The sequence below is a fragment of the Octopus bimaculoides genome, chromosome 2 (assembly GCF_046866305.1).
Source record: "Octopus bimaculoides isolate indiv1 chromosome 2, ASM4686630v1, whole genome shotgun sequence".
Lineage (NCBI taxonomy): Eukaryota > Metazoa > Mollusca > Cephalopoda > Octopoda > Octopodidae > Octopus > Octopus bimaculoides.
Window position 1 is genome coordinate 92,699,488 of NC_142929.1, and position 17,883 is coordinate 92,717,370.

At 35.0% G+C, this 17,883-nt stretch overlaps 1 protein-coding gene across 2 annotated transcripts in view; it reads left to right on the forward strand.

Moving 5' to 3' along the window:
* Positions 1 to 17,883, forward strand: part of LOC106870623 (uncharacterized) — a 30,789-nt gene that overhangs the window by 12,216 nt on the left and 690 nt on the right. For both annotated transcript variants that reach the window (XM_089347155.1, XM_089347154.1), the window contains exons 4-14: positions 1,192 to 1,244; positions 3,943 to 4,030; positions 4,849 to 4,897; positions 6,601 to 6,745; positions 7,482 to 7,541; positions 9,227 to 9,459; positions 11,018 to 11,061; positions 13,767 to 13,834; positions 15,253 to 15,345; positions 15,450 to 15,556; positions 17,704 to 17,824. In XM_089347155.1, the coding sequence (XP_089203281.1) occupies positions 1,192 to 1,244; positions 3,943 to 4,030; positions 4,849 to 4,897; positions 6,601 to 6,745; positions 7,482 to 7,541; positions 9,227 to 9,459; positions 11,018 to 11,061; positions 13,767 to 13,834; positions 15,253 to 15,345; positions 15,450 to 15,556; positions 17,704 to 17,824 (1,061 nt within the window). The remainder of the gene's footprint in view (positions 1 to 1,191; positions 1,245 to 3,942; positions 4,031 to 4,848; positions 4,898 to 6,600; positions 6,746 to 7,481; positions 7,542 to 9,226; positions 9,460 to 11,017; positions 11,062 to 13,766; positions 13,835 to 15,252; positions 15,346 to 15,449; positions 15,557 to 17,703; positions 17,825 to 17,883) is intronic.

Below are 17,883 nucleotides of genomic sequence, written 5' to 3' on the forward strand. Positions count from 1 at the left end.
GTTTCTTACATTGGAAAGGATCAGTCTCATGAAGAACCTCTTTCTCTTGTTGGGCTGGTGAGTTAGAGATCTGCTTCTTACAATGGGAAGGATCAGTCTTGTGAGGGACCTCTTGTTGAGTAGATCCCAAACTCACCAGCTCAACAAGAGAAAGAAGTCCTTCATGAGACATCCTTTCCAATGTAAGAAGCAGATCCCTAACTCACCGGGTGTGAAGGGCAGAAGAGATACTTCAGATGTTGCCGGGAACATTGCAGATCTCAAAACAATGAAGATTGAACAACAGAATTCTAACGCCACATCTGATGTTTGAAATAATCTGCCACTACATTTCTTGCAGTCTTTTGATAGCTATAAGCCTATTATCTCTGGTTTGACTATTGAATGTCAGCAAATATCACCTAAAATCTCTTTTAGACCAGCTGAGAAAGGTATTTATCCTCTTTGTTTTATTAGTCTTTTTTTTCTTCTTTTTTTACTTCCCTTAAAAAGCTTGTTATGCTATATGAGATTCACTCAGTGACCACCATAATCCAGTGTAACCAACAGTATTTTATAAGTCTTGTGTCTTAGTAATCAAATGAGTTTTGTATCTATATAATATGGAAAAAAGGACATAAAATAATAAATGTGGAATGATGAACACACAAATCCCTCAAGCAATAGTTTAAATTAACTTATTTTAGTTCATCTTAACTGTTATTCAAAATCAGGTTATTTTAGTTTTGAAGTTTTGATTTTATATATATATATGTATAAAGTAAAAAGAGGCAGTCAGAATTTTGGATAATTTTGTCTCATTCTTGGAGATTTCTCAGATATCAGCTTTACAGAGCATCTTTTTGCCTTTTATACAAATCTGGAAGAAGATGCTTTGTTTTATTATCTGTATGTGTGTGTATAGAAAAGGAGGAAAGAAAGAGAATGGGGTTCTTTTTTCTTGTTTACATCTGTGAGATGGCTTTCATTGTTATATTTGGTGGTTTGTAGTTTGTAGTTTTTTCCAGGTGTGTGTGTGTGTACACATTTAAACAGACTAAAAAGAAAGACAAACAAATGTGTGGAATAAGAGATCCCTTACTTGAAAAGTATCAAGGTCATCATTAACCTAGTGTCAGTAATATATTCATCTAACTTAAGTTTGCATGAAAAATGAGTGAAGATGAATAATGTGTTTCATTTATTTTGTAGGATTTATCTGTGATGATGATGACTGGGAGCTGTTAAATTGTGATAAAACTGTTGTAAGTATATTTCTATCTCTCTAATAGATAATTTCTTCAAAACATGTTAACTTGGTATCTAAAAATAGTGTAGTGTGTCCCAGTGTGTTGTTAGGGCACCACTTTAAACTTTCTCTCCATATCAAGAGTCAAAGGAAAATACACTGGAATTGGTTAATTAATCAAATAGTTGACTTTTTATTTTCAGTAACTTCATATTCTTGAGGGGAAAGAAAAACTTTTATTTTGCATTTCTTTTAATGATGTTAGTAGTGGTTATTACCAGGAAACAACACAATTATACTAGCAATAATGAGATTACTAATTTTAGTCAATGGGATGAGTTGGTTTAACCTCAGTTCATAAATGGTGTTTATTTTATCAATTGATAAGGAAGAGAATTAGCTTGGCTGAACTTCAGTTTTGGTTCATGTCAGGGTTGGCTACCACTCATGTCTTTTTCTAGACTGCTACAGAAATACTTAACTAGGAATAAAACACTCTGTTCAGAAAAAATCCTATTTTTATAATTATTATTAGAAATTGTATTAAGAAAATTAAAATATTTTGTGTATTGAAGTATAACCAATTTATTGCACATAAATTTTAGCAAAAATATTTTGTGGACCCTAGTTGAGAATCACTGCTTTATAGTCATGTAGTAAAGAAAACTTGTGATGAGAGCCATACAAACCAAATACAGAGCTGTTATCAATGGTTCCCTATTATTTCTAGAGGGTAATAGGTAAAGACCCCACCGTCAGTCAGGAATGACCAGGAGATTGCACCTAGGCACAAGTCCAAACAAGGTTGTTTATGGGGGACCAGCAGTTGCCCATACATACCAACCTCCCCTCTCCATGCCACCTATGTTATCCAAGAGAAAGACAAAGGCCTCTACAGCTGAGTGAATTGGAGCAACATAAAATAAAGTGTCGTTCTCAGGAACACAACATAGAGCCTGGTCTAGGAATCAAATTCACTACCTCATGATTGTAAACCCAATGCTCTAACCATTGCGCCATGAGCAGTTTATTATTTTTATTACCCTCTAAACGCTCTCTCTCTCATTCACTCTTGCTTTCTCTCATTCTCTCTATGCAATTGAATGAAAGAAAAGACAAAATTAATACAGGTAAATCAGCACTCTTTAGTGTTGTCAGGGTGAAGCAACCTCTATGGCAATGGTGCTATGTTCAAAATGCTGCCAGTACATTTTGTAAAATGCTTAGTGGGAAGTGGGACATAATCCATCCATAGAAGCCATGCTAAAAATAAAACTAAGAACCAAGACATCTAGGAGGACCATAACTCCAGATACGATCTAACTCAGATTGTAATGAACTATCCATCTCCTACCAGTATAGGAAAGAAGATATAAAATAAATGGAAGTGTGACAGTCAACTTATAAACACATACATGATTAATAGGTTAAGTTTCTTAATAGCCACATGGTTTAGAGTTCACAATATTTAAGGCAAGTGTCTCCAAGTTGTAGTATGGAATTGGTTGATGGAAACTATGCGGAAACTCTTATCTGTATATGCATTTAAGTCTTTCCATCTGTTTTCACCACCCAATGTTTTTGGGAGGATTCACAAGGGTAGTCCTCAGGCACCTCTATAAGGTCCTATCAGTAGCAACCATCATAACACTTTCCTGTTCGTTTCCCAAGCATGACCAACTGAGGCTTAACTATATTATCCAACCATCACGCTCTTGGTCTACCCCTAGGTCTCCTGCCAGTTATCTTATCTCCAAGGAACTGCCTTGTGATCCTTTCTTGCAGCATTGTAACCACATGTCCTTTTAATGTGACTTTTTAATGCAGAGAAAATCAAACTGTTGCCTTCAAACTAAAACTACTTTGTGATACTTGTGATGTTTTCAAGTTCTAGGTGTTTTGTTAACTCAAAGGTGAAAAATTTATTAAATTAAAGCAAAATTAAAAATTAGTATTCCAAAATTGGAAATCAATTTCGATCAAAGAAGCTTGCTTCCCAACTATATAGTTCCTGGTTCAGTCCACTGTGGCACCTTGGGCAAGTGTCTGCTGTAGCCTTGGTCCAACCAAATCCTTGTGAGTGGATTTGGTTGATGGAAACTGAAAGAAGCCTATCATATCTTTATGTGTGTGTATTTATGTTTTATCCTCATCACTGCTTGGCAACTAGTGTTGGTGTATTTATGTCCCTATAACCTAGCAGTTCAGTAAAAAAGGCTGACAGAATAAGCACCAGGCTTAATGAGAAAAATAAGTACTTAAAATTCTTCAAGGTGGTGCTCCAGCATGGCTGCAGCGTTATGGTTGAAACAAAAGATGAAAAAAAAAATTGTCTTCATTAAGATGTTTTGAACTCTGGAATTATCAACAAGATACAGTTGGTGATTATAGTGTATTGGATTGTCAACAGCAGTGAGTACTTGAAGCTAAATGGTAAAAAATATACAATCCAGAGTAGATGGGACTATTATGTTGGTGTTTCAGTTTTATTGCATTCCACACTGAAGCAACAGCTGTTCCTTAAGACATGCTCAAGCTTAAAAAACTCTAGTTATTTGGTCCCCCAACAAAATATGTCAAGACGTTGTGCACTTAAGTGCTTGAAATAACTATTCATTTTGAGTTTTCACCAAATAAATACAACTATTTACTTTTATAGCTTATCAAAATATGATGCTTTTATAATGAAATGTGTGATTTGTTTTTATTTCCAGATGAATGCTTCTCGGTTATGTCGTGAAAGTCTCTATGTAAAGTTTGATCCACTACTTGGATTAAATAACACAATTGATTTTGACATAAGTAAGTTATACTTTATTGCAAGATATCAAATACAGACACTAAACTTTGTTACCTTACAAACCAATAAAGATGCCTCTACATGGTCTTTTTATATAATTTTTCTTACCACTAAACTGGTAAGAATAGGCAAGTATGATGTCCTTTAAGGCACAACAATAATTTTGGCAAAATTAGAAATGTTGTTCATCATTGCTTTGATGTGGTGGTAGTGGTTATAGAATTGATTAAAGCAAGGACATGGTGTGTGAGTTGCACTTATTCATATCTATCTACTACTCTGGTCAGACAGAGCCAGGTATATGTGCAATGCAGCAGCAGTGATGGGATACAAACCTTAGCAACTTAGCTATGACTGGCTTTTCTTACTCAGCTAATGATTATCTCCTTTCCACATTAAGTTATAAGGTTTTCTTTTACTAGTAACTTAGCACTGACTTTTTGCTCAAAATGTTTTTTCATCATAGAGTTGTAATGGCTAATTTCATTATTAGAAAGTTTACTCATTGGTTTCTTATAATTTCATTTTATTGACCAAGTCAACAAAGAAGACTCAATGCATTTGCTCAGTTTGCTAGAGATAATCACCAAATCTCCCTCATTCACACCTTGCCATCATTAAAAAAAAATACAAAAAGGACACATCAGAGGATGCTCTAACTGCTGCTGAAAAGATAGGATGATCATAGCTGCAATGCTCTGCATCATAGATCCATTTGATCAGAACTAATCTCAAGAGGGATAACAACATTGTATTGTTTTTTAATAATTCCACACTACTCTTTGAAACTGTTAAACTGATGTAAATTCTTTTGTTTTAGACAAAACTAAAAATGTGAGTAAGCAACCTGCATTAGAGAAAATTAAGAGGTAAGCTTTACTTGAAATGTCTCTCTCTCTCTCTCTCTCTCTCTCTCTCTCTCTTTCTCTCTCTCTCTCTCTTTCTCTCTCTCTCTCTCATTGGTGGAGTGTCTTATGAAAAGAAATTCAAAAATGTAATACTAATTCTTTAGCATTGAGATTATTCTATCATATAATATTTATTCAATTGTTTTTAATCAATCACACATTATCTCACAGCTTCAAGATTTCAGTGATGTTTTTGTATATTTTATGATCGACATTGTAGGGTGGGCATGAGAGGTCAGACCTGGCTGGTTTGAACATTAAACTGGTAGAATATTTGGGCCAGATATGGCCGGTTTAAATGCTAAAGAGTTAAATCAAGAAGCACTCTAATAAGTAAATCAAAGATTCTGTCATTTAATTGTTAATTTTCACAAAACTGCAGCATTGGGTTGGTTCTTAACTTTTAATTTCTATAGCAATGAACAAACCAAGACATTCATTCCATGACTTGCTGATTGATTTCAGGTAATTTTTCCAGAAGTCTTGCTGCTTATTGTGTACAGGGAAGTACCCGCAGTAGTTAACAGTCCATGTGCCCTAAGTTGATATGACATAATTTATCCGCTCAGCCTCAATGCCAGTTGAAGTAATGAAAAATTGTAAATGGGATTGATCTTTCCCAAAAGAAAATCATTTTTAAGACCTGGTGTTTAGGAAACTTCATATTAGACCTGCATATATGATATAAAAACTAGGCTTTCAGCAGAATACTAAATTTATGTCTGGTGTATTTCCTGGTGACTGCATTATAGAGCATCTGATATCTCTCTCTTTCTATCACATTAGATAGCTCTTTTTCAGTCATCAGACTCTAGTTATGCTGGTATCATCTTGAAGCATTTTTTGCTGGACCAGTAAGCCACATGGACATAGACAAACACCACTGTCAAGTAGTATCACTTAGTTACAAAAAGACAGGTGGTCACACACACTCACTCAGATATACTCACAGACACACACATGTGATGGATGGGCTTCCTCACATTGTCTACCAAAGCATTAGGCAACCCAGTGCTTTAGTAGACGGTTCCAGGCATAGGGGCTGAATCTGAATCCAACATGGTCTCACAGCAGTCTTCCAAACCGATGCCTGCATCAATGTGTGTTAGCACGACGTCGAGGGTTCCAGTTGATCCGATCAACGGAACAGCCTGCTCGTGAAATTAACGTGCAAGTGGCTGAGCACTCCACAGACACGTGTACCCTTAACGCAGTTCTTGGGAATATTCAGCGTGACAGTGTGACAAGGCTGGCCCTTTGAATTACAGGCACAACAGAAACAGGAAGTAAGAGGGAGAGAAAGTTGTGGTGAAAGAGTACAGCAGGGTTCGCCACCATCCCCTGCCGGAGCCTCGTGGAGCTTTTAAGTGTTTTCGCTCAATAAACACTCACAACGCCCGGTCTGGGAATCGAAACCGCAATCCTATGACCGCGAGTCCGCTGCCCTAACCACTGGGCCATTGCACCTCCACGCCTGCATCAATAAATGTTTTATAACCTAAATGCCTCACTAATTATAGCGTCAGCATCACCAATAATTTGTCATTTATTCAGTCCTAGCAAATAGGTTATCCTACTACTGTCTAACATAGCAAAGAGTATCGCTTTGGTTCGGTGTTTATGATCAGAATTATATTTTTATATTGTCTTTCTTATAATTCCAGTCCACCAAAATCACCTGATCTTATAATGATGGATTCGCCAACACGTAAATCCATGTACCAAAAAGTCACTGCCATGAGAAAAGTAAACAACAGCACAAACAACAATCTTGATGACATTTTCTCATTATCACCTGCAAATAACAATGTAAGATTTGAAGCTTTTTTTTCTTTTTTTACTATTTTTGTACTTATTTTTTTATTTTCTGTTTTAATTTTTTTCTTTTTGCTTTTTAACAAAATATTTAGATTGGTGGTTCTCAACCATTTTTTGCCTATGGACCGCTTTGGTTATTTTACTCGACTGGACCCTAATAAACATTTTATGTTTAAAAAAGTATCGTATTTTTATAAATAAATATTAGGAATTTTATTTTTTAAAAATGAAAATATTCTTGTATATTGTAGAAGTATAGCCTATTTAGTGCATATGAATTTTAACAACAAAATCTTATATGGACTTCAGTTGAGAAACACTGATTTAGATGATAATTTGCACTGCAGCATTTCAATTGGTTCCAACTCATCATCAAGTGGCTCTGTGGATAAGGATGTTAATAATCTTTTAGTTTTGAGATAAACTTTTCTAACTGGTTTCCAGCCAGAGATGAATATTTGGAAAAAAGACACTAGGTAATGATTACATGTTCAACCAATTGAAGTCTAGTGTAATGTAAATGAAAAATTACCACTTAAGTAACTCTTCAGAATTTTAAGCACTTATCATTCCAAACAAATTTTTGTGCTACTAGATATATATATATATTTTTTATTCTTTGTTTTCTAATTCATTTTAATGATTTCCTTGCAGAATTTTGCAACATTTTGTGTTTTTTGTCATCATATTTGAATTATGTATTATACTAGCTATCTTATCCTTTTAGCCAGATGCAGTATTTTTTGGTACACCTTTGCCACAGAAAAAGAACAGTGAAATTGTTCAGGTGAGATTTTGTTGGTTTTTATGCATTAACTTTTTGTTTTGATATCTTTTCAATCTTTATCTTTCAACTTCCTCTCTGTTGTTTTCATGAGAATTGGTAGGTTAGTGGTGATTACAGTTAGCTTGAATTAGAATTTAAGCCCTGTGGAATGTTTATATATATATATAGATAGAATGAAGGTGTTATAGACAGCATAGTTTGACACTGCTTATTTCATTTATATATATATATATATGTTATAGGTGCAGGCATTGGTGCATTTGGGTAGTGTCTTCTATAACCCCAAACATAGTAAGTGGATTTGGTTGATGAAAACTGAAAGAAGCCCATTGTGTTTGTGTGTGCCTTTGTCTTGAAATTAGGAAATGATTGTAAACAAGCATCACCATCATACAAGTGATATTGTTTATTTCTTGTGTTCTGTGGAAAACATGTCTGGCCATGGGAAAATATTACATTGCTTGGAAACAGGTTAAAGTTGGTAACACGGAGGGCATCCGACCATTGAAAATCTGCCTGAAGAAATTCTGTTAAACCCAAGCAGTCATGGGAAAGTGAACTTCAGTGATGATATATAATCATTTATATTCACTTTTTCCATGCTGGTATGTGTTGGACAAGATTTAAGAAAATATTCAAAGCTAGATGCCCTTTCAATTTCTGACCCTTAGTTTTTCAACTGATCTTCATATGAAACTACCAAGCTGCCAGACGTTTAGGACAGATGTAAACAAGCACACTGCTTCTCAAATGTTCTGTTGGGCTTCCATAGTTTCCATACACTAAATTTCGTTCACAAGGCATTAGATAGTTCAAGGTAGTAGTAAGACATTTGCCTCAGGTACCATGCAGTTTGATGGAACCTGAAACTACTTGATTGCAAGCTGTAACCCTACAGCTTTTTAATGGTTTTAGTCATTGGACTACAAATATGTTGGTTGGTGTTAGGAAGAGCATCCAGCTGTAAAAACCCTGAAACAGATACAGAAGTTTGGTGCAGGCTCCTGTCTGACTGGCTCTTGTCAAACCATCCAACATGGAAGGCAAATGCTAAATGATGAGGATTGCCTTCAAGGAATTTCACTCCATTATAATTAGCCACTTTTTAAATTTACCTACATTTATATTTATGCCATTAAAAGGAGACATCTTACTGATATACACATGCTATTATTATTACCAAGTTTAAGCATAAAATTATAATGTAATAGTAGTTGTAATAAAGGTAACTCTTTATGAAAAGCCTGATCAAAACTCGTTCGGCTTATCCCTTTAGTTGTAAATCCTTTGTCAATATTCCATGTTGGAATGGGTTAGACAATTTGACAATCAGATTGGTCACAAAACTGCTATGCTCCAATTCTTTGGCATGGTTTCAATAGCTTGATACCCTTCCTAACCCCAACCATTTAGTGTGCACTGGATGCTTTTTTGTGTGTGGCATCACTAGTGAGGTTGTCATATAGCTCACAAGACTACATTAGTGAAGGAGACATCTTTATATCAGGTGAAGAGAGGTGATAATTTTTTTAATTTTTATAAAAAAAAAAGACTTTACAAGTTGCAGATTCAACCAAAAATTTTCTACCCGATTCATGTCACTCAAAGAATATCCTCCTACATGTAGTTGTTTTCAAATTGTCTGTGGCCATCTGAAATAGTTTGTACTTTTGATAATCCAATAGGTATTAAAATACACAGAGGAAGATTGGCTGAAAATGAAACAGAATATTGAGTTGGAATATCAAAACCGTTTGATGTCTGCTAGCAAGGAACTTACTCATAAAATGTCTGAAATAACTGAGGAACACCAGAAGGCTTTGAATGAAAAGGATGTTGAAATGGAACAAATTAAAAAAGACCTGTTGCAACTGCAAACTGAGAAGAAAGCTGGTCAAGAAAAACTTACTGAAATGAAGTAAGTAAAATTGCTTAATAATCTACCCACTATTAAGAGTAATTAAGCTCCATTGCATGCTTGATTGAGCAGACCTATGATCAAAGGTAATTCCAGGAATAATCACTCTGTCGTAAAGAAATATTTAATTTAGTGTCAGTTTCTCAAAGTCTGACATGCAACACTTAAGACTCACTGCATTCTGCTAATACAATACAATTGATGTCTTATGTTTATATGTTTAAATATGATTTGTAACAATTATATCAATATTTTGTGCCTTTCTTGATGTAGATATAATGGTTACTTATAACTCTGTATGAGAATGTTTGACATCTTATGAACCTAGTTCCCAGAACTGACTATTGATCTCCAACAAATTGCATAGTAATTGTACTTGACCAATGTATGTGTGATGGCTAGGTTCCTGTGAATGTTGTCTTACACTTTTAGAAATAAAATTCCCATCTAATAAAGAGTCTATCTTACTTTAGAAGTTAATTACCATAGTAACCATAGAGAAGCAGTGTAAAACTTACTCTTTGTTATTTGATGTGATGCCTATTGCTAATGCTGTTCACTTGCTCTTTACAATCTCTCTCTTGGTATTCAGCTAACCCACATAATTCTTGAAAGAGTGCTTTTTACCAGCAGGTTCATTCACTGGGAAAAGTGTTCAAAGCAAGCCCTGCCATCTTGCATATAAAAAGCAAGAATTGGTGGATTTTAGTGTGTTCATTACAGGAGAGAAAAAGCATCCATAACAAGACAGTTGAGGTTTCTTACTTTCCTCCTCCATGTTGATGCATGCACAGCTGTGCAGATAGTTGCATTGCTTCTGGGTTTGATCCTGTAATGTGATCCTTTAGAGCCTTCAACTGTAACCTTAGTTTGCTTACTGATTTGTTATTGAAATTTGGTTAACAAACTGTACAAAAGTCTATTTTGTTTATATAAAAAAAAGCCTTCCCTAAACAGATTAAGAAAAATAAATTGACTGAAATATTGATTTCAAATTCTGGTACAAGGCCAGCAATTTCTGGAGTGGAGCTAAATTGATTGCATTGACTTATTTTATCAACCATGAAAGGCAAGGTTGACTTCAGCAGTATTTGAACTTGGAACATAAAGACAGACAAATTTTGCCCATCATGCTAACAATTCTGCCAACTCACCACCTTATATTGACTGAAATATTGGGACAAACTTCAAAATTTAATTGATCATATTGGTCCTAACATTCTTACAATCCAATAATTGATGTCAATAAAAGAGAATTTTTACCATCCAAGGTGCCAGTCTCTGGGTGTGTATCATGAGGCATAGTGCCTATTAAATAATGGAGCTGCACTGTTGACCACTTGTTTGTAGCCCAAACCAGATGGATTGTACCCACAATTGGAGGATGCAGCCTTGTACTTGTCTCTGATTCATTGAACTGCTTGTACTTGTCACTGATTCATTGGAATTGACTGCTCTGTTAATATTTTGAACTGTTTATGCAAATTAGTTTTGTGGTTTTTATGTTATGGAATTAGTTTTAAATTCCTGATACATTTGCTTTTTTATTTTTCTCAAGGAAAGTCTTGGATGAATATACCATCTTGATAGACCATCTAGCTGGTATGTATCCCATTTACTATTGTGTGCATGTGTCTATGATTTGTAATTTCTAATCACTAAATATATATATATATATATATATATATATCTCTTTTTAATAATACACAAGAATTTAAAGAAAAAGAATCCTTAAAGATAATTTATAATGCATGAACTTTCTTCTTAATATCTTTTTTTAATAAATATACCTGTTTGAAAATTTGTTAACAATACATTCATTGTGTAAGTGTTCAAAAGTCTAAAACCTTATTTTGAAAACAGTTGTCATTGCTAATCATATTTATTGGCGAAAATATCATTTGATATTGTCATCTAAAGAGAGAGTGGATTGGCTTAGTTAGGTTTACAATTGTATGTCAGTATTGCTTCATTTCAGCTCTGGCTTAATCACTATTTTGACTTCAATTTTCTTCGCATCCATCAGAGCATGAAGCACTCCTCATGAATACAGGTTCATGAGATGGTTGTGTATTTGTAAAGTTTCAAGTAGGAACTGGAAAGAGAAGTATAAACATGCAATGCGCATGTGCACAGTGAATTTGTAAAACAGAAAAGAATAAAAATGCAGTATCAGACAAGTTATATGATGGTCTGCATGTCACGTCTGACACCACTATCACACAGCTTTGCTGCAGTTTTCTTGTTTAACATATTCTTGGCTGCTTTCTTTTGACAATCTGTTTTCTCACAGCACATTATTGTAGATGTAGTTAAACGGTTGTGTTTTTCATTACTACCATTTCTCTGAGATTTAATTCTCAATTGCTCCATCTGTTTAAATGTGAATAGGTACCACAAGGAAGCATGGTAACTTTACAGTGTAACACTCATTAGTTTATGGTGTTTAACACAAATTCCAACATTATCCCAGAAAGACTGAAAACGTAGTGTCTGCCTTGAAATTAGGTCTGTTACAGGGCTTAGGAAAAAAAGGACTACTGCAATAAGTATGTGAATCTGAGAGGGGAATATGTTGAATAAAATCATAATTACCTGGTCCTCCTGTATTTTGTTTTTCCCAAAGCCTTTTCAGCACCCACTCATATGTAACTGACTTTTATGTTATGTCCCTACCAGTGAGGTTATCCTTCTTTTTGCTCATAATACTTTCATTTCCAGTATTTCTGACTAGGTTAGGTCATCATCATCATCTAGTGTTTTAAATCCGGGTTTTGTCCCTGTTAACGAGGGTGGCTGGATCTGCCTCATGCCATAGCAACTGCCCTCACACCATCTTACAAGCTTGCCCGGTTTTGGGTGTTTTCCTTTTTCAAACCAACCCTGCCAATCTCCTCCTCCACCTGTCCCCTCCACTTTTTCCTCGGTCTACCTCACATTTGCGCTCCACTTACCTCAAATGCAATCATCCTCCTCAACACATGCCCATACCACCTCACTCCATTCGCCCTTGCCAACCATTCCACCGATTCCTCCAACCCCAGCATTCCCATCAAATCCTCAGTTCTCTTATCAAACAGCTTCACCCCACACATTTCTCTCACCATTGCTCTTTCAGTTCTTCTCAAAATACCATCTCTCTTTCCCTCAGACACCATGTCTCACTCTCATACAGCATTGCAGCTCTCACACAACTCTTATAGACCCTTCCTTTCATCTTTAATGAGAACCTTTTCCCATATAACAATGCTCCACATTCCCTGAACTTCACCCAGCCAAGTCTTGCTCTTGCTGTCATAGCTGCTTCACATCCACCCAATCTCCCAAATAACAAAACCTTTTCACCATTTCCACTGATTCCGCCAGCCCTCCAGCTCCATTCTCACATCTTCCACAAACAAACTCTCTCACCAGTCTTGGGTCACCTTCATTTTTGTACATCTACCTTGAATCCATTTCTCACATCTCATACACAACACTGCATTTGTCATTACCCTTCTCCCACATACACCACATGGATCCACCTTATTAACACTTCTTCCACCCCGTTCACCATCACCTTTATCTTCCTGAGGTTTACCTTCAAACGCGTCCTTCCATTTCCAAAACTTCTCCCTCAATCCCTCCATCATTTCACTCATCAGAATAAGTTCATCTGCATACAGTATCTCCATTATCAATCCCTCTTTTGCACTCTCCTTCACCACATCAGCCACTATTGCAAACAACAACAGTTACAACACAGATCCCGGATGCACACCAACTTTCACTGCAAACTCCTCCAACAACTCTGATCCAATTCTAACTCTCATCTTTACCCCTTCATACAAAGTCATCACTGCCTTCACTATTACCTCCAGTACACCTCTCTTCCTGAATGCCCACTCAATCACCTTCCTTGGAACCCTATCAAATGCCTTCTCCAGATCAACGAAGCAGATGTACAACTCCTTCTCCTTATCTCTGTATTCCTCTTGCAATCTCCTTACAATTAACACTGCATCTATTGTCCCCCTACCTAGCATAAAACCAAATTACATCTCATCCTCCCACTTCTGAATTCTCCCTTTCCACTATCTTCATTGCATGCTCCAATAACTTCTCTCCCCTATACACCCTGCAACTCATCACATCCCCCTTCCCCTTGAAGATCAGTACCACTACACTTAGTTCCCAATCATTTGGCATTCCCTGGCAGAGCTCCAGCATCACAACAATCCCTATCTCTCCTCTTGCAGTTGTCATTTCCACACTTATATAGTCATTGTTTATTTCACAGATTAATCCATTTTCATTTTCAATTCCAGCTGAAAAACAGAAATGTGCAGATAACTATACAAAGGGTATTGATGGAAGTAAGAAGGAAGTTGATCTTGTGAGTGTCTGTTCATTGATTCCTTGCTATAAATATATCTTATTTTGTACTTCTATTTCTTGGTTGCTTGGAGAGAGAGCCAATTCTAATGAACCTCACATGTCAGCATGGATATGGATATGTGTGTGTGCGTGCGTGCATGCGTGCGTGTGTGTGTGTGTGTGTGTGTGATATTATATTATATTATATTTATCTTATGATATTTACTTTACTTTATATTATACTCATTTATTGTGCTTTTAATTATTAATTTTTCTATATGTGATAGTGGATTTTCATCGATGAGTTCTTGAAAATTGGTTATTTTCCCTAAAACTATATATATTTTATATATACTTTATCTATAAGGCTCAATTTAATTTTTATTTTTTATAAATTGATTTTAATTGAGTTTTTTACCTGTAATTTTGGATTTTGTCCCTAATAATATTATTATATATATATATATATATATATATATATATATATATATATATATAGTTAACACCATAATAATTTTACAAACTTCATATCCAAAAGGGATTTTCAACAAAATATTTACATGCTGTTTATAGCTTCATGTGTGCTTCTATACAAAAGTTGCTTTCATGTTTCCAAGTCTGGATACTGTTGGGATCAATATTGACTTGTTTGATCCCTGATTGAGCATATCTATAATTAGTTGTTCCAGACATGACTATCATTATTTCACATTGTTTTTTTTTGTTTTTTTTTGTGGGTGCGGTTATTGCTGCTTAATAGGCTTAAGGAAGTCTGTCCTTATTTATCATATTACACACTAAATTTCCACACCTAATTACATTTCTAAGGTAACAAAAGCTATCAAATACTTCTAGTGAGCTATCCAGGTATTTAAGAGAATCTATATCCAGTATTTTCATAGTACATATTGCTCCAATGCATCTGTCACATACATACATGTAAGGCATACTTTGTCTGTTAGTCTGTGTGTCCATAACTTACATATTGGGTACAGCTTATGAAGTTTATTCCTTTTCTGCATTTCAAGCAAGGCCATTTCCCTGAAGATTCCAGTACTCTGTCTTTCTTTGCTTAGTTTACCTTAAGACCTCTTAAGTCTAAGTTTAACTTACATGTATTGAATTATATGCACAGGTAGATAATTTCTGAAAATTCAGACATTGGCTATTTTTGTTACATTTGTCTTTTACAGCCATAGTCATGAAGTAGAACTGAACAGTGTTTTCAATTAATTATCTGTGTAAATTGTATTTATGCCCTGACACAATAGACCAAAGCTAGGTTTCAGCTTCTATACTCCAGTGTTTTAATCTTTCGAACCTGTAGATATCTTCATTGGAAGTAAACTACAAAGCCTGTTGATATTCCATTGATATTTGTTATTCACATTCCTGTACATTATATTGATAATTTTGATTGTATTGCAATCTTTTCAGATCCAAGATGAATTGCAGACAGTTCAAAAAGCTTACTCAGATTTACACCGACGTTTTGAAAAAGCAAAGACAATAATAGAAAGCTTGAAAAAGGTCAGTGATTTTTAAAAGGGTTCATTTGTATTTCCTCTCCCCCAACAATTTAACTGTATTATAATTAATTGTCACTGAATGTTTCTTTAATTTTTTTTTATTAGAATGAAGAAATGTTAAAGAACCATGTTAAGGATATGGTAGCAAAAATAAAAGAAGGAAAAGTGGCACTTGTCACACTGAAGAAAGAAAGTCAAGAAACTCAAGCTAAGTAAGTTATTAATCCGATAGCCACTACTGTCTCTGGTTGTATGTGTTTTTATATTTTGATGTAGGTTCACTCCCTGTTTTCCTCAGACAATTCCAAAAGTTGACTCATTTAATGTCAAAATAGGTTTTTACAGAAAAAATAATGCTTAAATATAATGAAGTTGACTTTTATTTATGCTGGACAGTATAATGCTTACTTTTCCTGTATAAATTTACTAAAACTGTTAAATGGTTAACTATTTTTTGAAGTCTGACATTCATGCTGGTAAACACGGTCTGGGCTATATTTTACATTGCTTGGAGTTTGCTTAACATTTTATTAAGTGTGAAAGGGATTAAAATTTCGACACTCCGTATCAAAGATTCCGACAAGAGGGCATGGTGGGGTATAAAGGAAGGGTACACTTCTGACAATATATTCCAGGAAAGCCCCCGAAATGGATCAAAGTTTGGAAAATTTGCAAAACAAATACTCTGTACTGCAGTGGGTTTAGTTTTTATACTGACAAAAGAGACAATGTTAGTCAGCCTAGAGTACAATGTGGTCTGGAATTTATTACATCCCTACCATGACCATGACTGTATAATATTTCTTGACCTTTTTGTAGTTTGGTCAAACTTGAGGTGGATTTAGAAGCTCTGACAACGTATACGTGTGCTACAGTAATTGCTAGTGGAAAAGAGCTGCTGTTGGATATAAAGAAAAAGCAAAGTTTAAAAAAAAAAAGAGGTGAAATAATCCAACGGCAGAAAGGAAATCTGCTAGCAGATAAATTTTTTATCTACTGGTGCACAACCATGTGTAGATGAAAATATTGTTTATATGTATGATTAGATTGTATAAATATTTTTCATTTTTACTTATTTACGTGTAATTTTAATTTGCCTATAAGGTGAGTGACAAGTTTTGATTTAATTTATATTGTAAATTTTTCTCATATATGCGCTTGTGTATTCATGTATGTGTGTGAGTTTTTCATTTAGTTAACGTAGTTAATTTTCTAGTTTTCTTCAAAAACTACCTTCACCTTTTCTTATGTGCATTAAATTCAACTGATAATCTAGTGATGTGCACGATTTTGATGAGCTATCTGAGTACTCTAGACATTATTCATCCAACTAGTTTCATATATTTGATGCATTTATAATCCCATATTGTTCTGTACCTGTTATTTGCACTGAGTGTATTGTGTTCTTGCTTACCTCCTACATATTGGTTTCAAATTTTGGCATTTGAACTCAGAACATAAAGACTGAAATGCTGCTAAGCATTCTCTTCAATGCAGTAATGATTCTGCCAGCTTGCTGCTTTAGGTTACATCCTATATATTGAGCAGGAGTACCTTCTGCATGACAACTGGGTTTTCTGTACTCCATTTGATAACTCATGTAACTCAGCACATTCTGTAATAAAAACCAATTATTGCAAATAGTCTCTCGGGGACAGCCAGTCTTAGGTTTCCATGTTATTGGGTTGAATAAATTGTGGTATGATTCAGTTTTTATTTGGAGTGACTGCATGGGTTAGGAGTCACACTCATATGCACCATTTTTGGCATGATTTGGTGCCCTTCCCAACACCAACCACTCTGTGGAGTACTTGCTACATTTTGTGATTACAGCAATAGAGAAATTGTCGTGTCTTCTCTACTCTGTTGTCTGTTTACCAATCACTTTGAGTATACTGGCTGCATTTATCATTACACTTGAGAGATTGAAAGTCATTGGGAGTAATTTTAGTGAAGACTAAGTGGTAGAGAACAAGGCAATGTCTTCATACCTTGTTTTAACATGGGGATTAAGTAAGAGATTTTTTTTTTTTTACCTGATCCTGATTGATAAATATAAAACGTATGTTTGGTTATTACATATGTTTTTCCAAACTAGCATGGTCTAGACGAATACATATTGTTGAAACATTGTTTTACAGCCAGATGGCCTTCCATCCTCTAAACCTTGTTTTCAAGTAGAACAGTTTTCACTCCACTCAACTTAGAAAGCACAGAACAACTGGTTAATTTGTTGGCAGGGAAATAAGAGTAGAAGATACTTGCCTAAAGTGCTGTGTTGTGTTTGCTTTACACACTTAAAGAATAAATGCTTAAAAGAAACTGATTCAAATTTTTTTTTTGTATTTTTACTTTTCAGCCTTGAAAAGGAAGTAGCAGCTTTGAAGAAGAAATTGACAATTGATACCTCATGCCTTGAAGCTTCAAGTAAACGCAAAGATATGAAAATTGCTGAACTACAAAATGAGCTTGAATTAAAGGTAAGTGTTAAGTTATTGCACCTTACCATGTACATCAGTTAGGCTGTTGAAGATGCCTC